This window comes from Impatiens glandulifera, chromosome 6, assembly GCF_907164915.1.
Source record: "Impatiens glandulifera chromosome 6, dImpGla2.1, whole genome shotgun sequence".
NCBI classification, from domain to species: domain Eukaryota; kingdom Viridiplantae; phylum Streptophyta; class Magnoliopsida; order Ericales; family Balsaminaceae; genus Impatiens; species Impatiens glandulifera.
Window position 1 is genome coordinate 12,535,105 of NC_061867.1, and position 4,921 is coordinate 12,540,025.

Sequence of the window (4,921 nt, forward strand, 5' to 3'; positions counted from 1 at the left end):
TAGTATTTTTATGTAATTATCGAGTAAAATTTTAATTAAAAAATGCATTTATTTGATAGCCAAAAAATGCTACGTTATTAGGTATTTGGCCCCCCCGAGAAAATATTTCTGGGTCCGCCACTAGTAATGGCTGATCATGAAAGAAACAATTTTCTCCTCCAATGGGTTTCCCATCCTCTACAACAGAAATGTCAATTCATGTTCTTGTGCTTGCTCTCTTTATAGTAATATTATCATTCCTTCATCAAAATGAGGCGTCAAATTACATAGGCATATCATGTTACGACGAGGAGGCCAATTATACTTCTGGCAGTGAATATGAGAGAAATTTGGGTCGAGTCATTAACTCTCTTCACCACAACAGCGACAATTCCATCTTCTCCAATATCACCTATGGAGATTGGCCCAACCAAGTTACCGGACTCTTCCTCTGCAAAGCCGACATTAATTCACGTATATGTCAGGAGTGTATCAACTTGTCCACCTCACAACTCTTAGTAGAATGTTCTTTAAACATAGAAGCTATAATTTGGTATGATGATTGTTTGTTCCGTTATTCAAACAGAACATTATTCGGAAACTTAGAAACAGATCCAGCCATAATCAAGGGCAGTGTTAGTAATATATCGTCCTTGTATAACCAAAACAAGTTTGATGAGGCTGTGAAACAAATGTTGGCAAATCTGATAGATGCATTGTCCAATTATACTTCTCCTCCTCCTGGAATGTATGCAACTACAGAGATGAATGTTCAGAATGTTCCAACGTTGTATGGGATGGTTCAATGTACTCCTGATTTGTCACGTGTAGACTGTCGGGCTTGCTTGTACAGCGGTGTTTCTGCCTTCCAACAACGCCCCACACAAGGAAAACAGGGTGCAATGTTTCTTGCTCCAAGCTGTAATATAAGATATGAGATTTTCTCGTTTTTTCTGAATTCCCCTGCATCACAGCTTGCACCGCAGCCTGCTCCTCCTTCCATCAAACCAACAGACAACTCAAATATTGGTGTGTGAGTTTCCTTCTAATTACATTTCATTTTCAGGACAAGTTCAATTGGCTAATAGAAGAATATATTGTTTTGATCAGGGAATGGAAGGAAGACAATCATTTTGATTAGTGTGATTTTGTCAGTAGTTCTGGGAGTGACGGCATTTGTGATCATTTTTATTGTGTATTTGAAGAAAAGGAAAAAACAGCAAGGTATTTGACATGCTAAGATCATCCATTAATCTTTTTTTTTGTTCTATCACTGATCTATGAGTCTCGATCCAACCATCTGTTCTATACATCAAATTCTTTAATTTTTTGATTGATACATTAATTATGATATAGAGGAGACAATAGTACTCGGCCTAGAAAAACACATATTTCAAGAAGATGGAGGAGAACAACAGGTGGAATCCAAAGAATTTCCATTAGATCTCGTGCTTACCGCAACTGAGAATTTCTCAGAAGAGAATAAGCTTGGAGAAGGCGGATTCGGTCCTGTGTACAAGGTATCTTATTAGAAAAAGAAAAAAAAATTCTGAAAGTTGTGTTTAGTCACTAACTCATTATGCATATTTTCATTTGAAAACTATGTTTTGTGTTTTTCATGTATAGGGTAAGCTATCAAATGGGAAAGAAATTGCTGTTAAGCGACTCTCAAAAAGTTCTGGACAAGGCCTAGAAGAGTTTAAAAACGAGATCTCGTTGATCGCAAGACTACAACATCGTAACCTTGTTAGACTTTGGGGTTGTTGTTTGGAAGCAGGGGAATCCCTTCTCATCTATGAGTATATGCCAAACAAAAGCTTAGATTTTTTTCTCTTCGGTACTAATGTTTCTATACAAGCCTTTTACTTGGAATATGTACATTTTGAGGTAACAACTAACTATTGAGATTGTTTTATTGTGAAAAAAATCTATAGATTCAACTCGATCTCCACAACTAGATTGGAGTAGACGCTTTAGCATTATTGATGGCATAGCTCGTGGGCTTCTTTATCTACATCAGGATTCTCGACTCCGAATCATACACAGAGATCTCAAAGTTAGCAATATATTGCTTGATCATGAAATGAATCCAAAAATATCTGATTTTGGAATGGCAAGGATTTTTGACAGTAATCAATGTGAAGCAAATACTAACCGAGTTGTTGGAACATAGTATGTTTTTTGAAACACTTTTAAAATTTCTAGATGTTTTATTTATTGCAATTCTCATTGGATGTTTATGTATACAGTGGCTACATGGCACCTGAATATGCTTTGGAAGGATTATTTTCAGTTAAATCGGATGTTTTTAGTTTTGGAGTTCTCCTCCTAGAGATTATAAGTGGTAAAAGAAATTGGAAATTTGATCACCCCGACACTCGAAAGAATCTCTTAATTTTCGTAAGTATCTTTAACGAATTTCTCTAAGTAGTAGTTTATTTAAAGAATGTAGTTTATGTATGTTTATAATTGGTTTGTTACATAGTTTTAATGACCAACTTTCCAGGCATGGGAAGAGTGGAAGAATGGCAATGGCTTAGTGTTGCTAGACTCCTCACTAGTAGAAAAGTATGTGGCATCAGAAGTGTTGAAATGCATACATATAGGATTGATTTGCGTGCAAGAAGATCCGGCAGACCGACCAACAATGTCAAATGTGGTTTTGATGCTTCGAAGTGATGCAATGAAACTTCCACAACCACGACGACCAGCGTTCTCACTCAAACGACGTGTTGTGATTTCAGTCGGATCATCGTCGTCACAAGAAGTGAAAACCGTTTCCAATAATGATGTAACATTTTCAAATATATCTGCCAGATGATTTTTCATCTTTTATGCAGACTATTGCAATAAACATAATTTTATAATTTATCTGTTTTTCTTCATTACATTAAATGGGAATAAGTATACAAATACTTTATATTCATGTAAAGTTAAAATCCAAAACCAGATATAAGGACCATTTTGCTTTTGCTTTTAGTGATTTCACCTCATTCTTCATTGTCAATGCTAAAATGCATTCTGTTAGAATCAAACCATAATAAACGATAATAAAAATGAAAAGGAAAATTGAACACCAAGAATCACGTGGAAAACTGTTAAGCTTGAAACTATAACTTAACTTTTTGAGTTCTTGATTCAAGAAACCTGTTTTGATTGATGAGACCGAGTATAGAATTCTTTAATCAAGCGCAGCAGACATAATGTGATAAGAGAATTCGAGGTTGAAGAGAGAAGAAACCGGGGTGAGAAGAGAATACTACTAGAATACACTTAGTAGTCCAAAAAGAGGTTCAAGGCCGAGAGAATAACTTAAGAGTAACAACTTTCACAAGCTTCAATTCATAGCCCAAAAAGTGGGGTGGACATCAGAATTTAAAGAAGCTGAATTACCCAAGAGTATTCGGTTACCAACTTGTTACAACAACTTTAAAAGAATAACAGAATTCGGTTTGAGAGAAATATAAGAGAAGAGAAACAAAAAAGAATTATTAAACAAAAACATAAAGTTGGCCAAGTGTTCCATAGGACCGAGAAAAAGGGTGCCGAAAATATTCTAGGACCGAGGCCTTGATGAGTAGGCCTAACATAATCTCCCCCTTCAAAGTTCGTCGCCCTCGACGAAAAGAACGTGGAATGGTGAGCCTCTAATGCGCATCCTCAAAATTTCAAAAAACTATTACTTCGGTCGGGCTTCAGAATGTTCAGCAAGGGTCGCTGCATAGGACCGGACTTCTTAAAAATCTTTCGGCAGAATCGTTTCAGTAGTGGAGCTGGTCGGGTCCTTGCAGTCTTTTGCATTGCCGGGTCACTTGCCACTCCGCCCATGTAAGGAATTTTTGTGCACCCAAGGTCGAGTTTTTCATTGTTTAGAGCTGACCTTTGTTGCTGCAATGTCTCCAGCGCCTAGTGCAAAAATAATTTCTTCCAACTTCGATTATCAAAAATCCAAGCCAAGTCTTTTTCCCGAACCAACATAACAGGGGAAGCGAAAGAGCCATAACTTCTAATTAGATCTTTAGGAATATCTTCCAAGGTCATTGCCGCGAGGGAAACAGTTTGGCCTTCATGCTTACTTTTTATTTGCACTTTGGCAGCAACACTACATTCTTCCGAAGTCTTTTCCAGCTGGTTTCCATGCATCAAGGTGACCCGCGATCGAGGAATCCCTCTTAAGACCGTGATTATGCCTTGCTTCTCATAAGATAGGGTCAACTTTTCGAAGTTCCAAGATGAGGGACCTAAAGTAATCAGTCATTCAATGCCCAACACAATATCATATCCGTCCATGAAAATTACCTTCATTTCTGTTTGATATTCATTGTCTTCCATCGACCACTTCAAGTCTTTGCAAATGCTAGAGCAATATTGGACCCATCGACCACTCTAACCGATTGCACCCGGGTTGCTATGCTTTTGTGGTCTATTTTCTCCAAATCCTGTTATTGATAAAATTGTGGGTGCTACCTATATCGATCAAGATCACTACCGACAGGTTCCCAACTTTGCAAAGAATCTGGAGCGTTTGAAAAGATTTAGAACTGGTCAATGCATGTAAGGATATGGCTAGTTCTTCCCTTGGCCCGAGCAACGAAGGTAGATCATCAAAAACAGGTTCTTGATCGGCTTCTTGAACTTCTTGATTGACCGAGACCATGAATAACTTTGATTTACACCAATGGTTTGGTTGCCATTTTTCATTGCAAGAGTAGCATAGGCCCTTCTTTCTCTTTTCATCCATTAAGGCTGGGTCTAATTGCTTAACATGGACTTGATTTGCACTTGAAGAGGACCCATATGATGCATTTTTTAAGTCGGTATTGGTGTTCGGCCCGGCTGTGTTGATATTGGATGGCGTGGGCAGCAACGGTGCTTCAGCGCTGTACAAGTTACCACTGCTCATTAAAGACCGATATGTTGCTTCTTGGACTTTAGCCATGGT

General features: G+C 37.9%; 1 protein-coding gene across 1 annotated transcript; it reads left to right on the forward strand.

Annotated features, from left to right (window-relative positions):
• Positions 1-541: 541 nt before the first annotated feature.
• Positions 542-2,168, forward strand: LOC124941842 (cysteine-rich receptor-like protein kinase 15). Its single transcript, XM_047482201.1, has 5 exons — positions 542-1,008; positions 1,090-1,203; positions 1,336-1,499; positions 1,606-1,816; positions 1,914-2,168. Exons 1-5 carry the CDS (start codon positions 672-674, stop codon positions 2,150-2,152), a joined length of 1,065 nt encoding a protein of 354 aa, XP_047338157.1. The 5' UTR covers positions 542-671; the 3' UTR covers positions 2,153-2,168.
• Positions 2,169-4,921: the final 2,753 nt, after the last annotated feature.

Bases quoted from the DNA above. Each gene is read 5' to 3' on its own strand.
- LOC124941842 (XM_047482201.1), top strand. From the start codon at position 672: ATGTTGGCAAATCTGATAGATGCATTGTCCAATTATACTTCTCCTCCT. The intron at 1,009-1,089 runs GTGTGTGAGTTT...TGTTTTGATCAG, and splicing joins AACAGACAACTCAAATATTG to GGAATGGAAGGAAGACAATC. The intron at 1,817-1,913 runs GTACTAATGTTT...AAAAATCTATAG, and splicing joins CTTAGATTTTTTTCTCTTCG to ATTCAACTCGATCTCCACAA.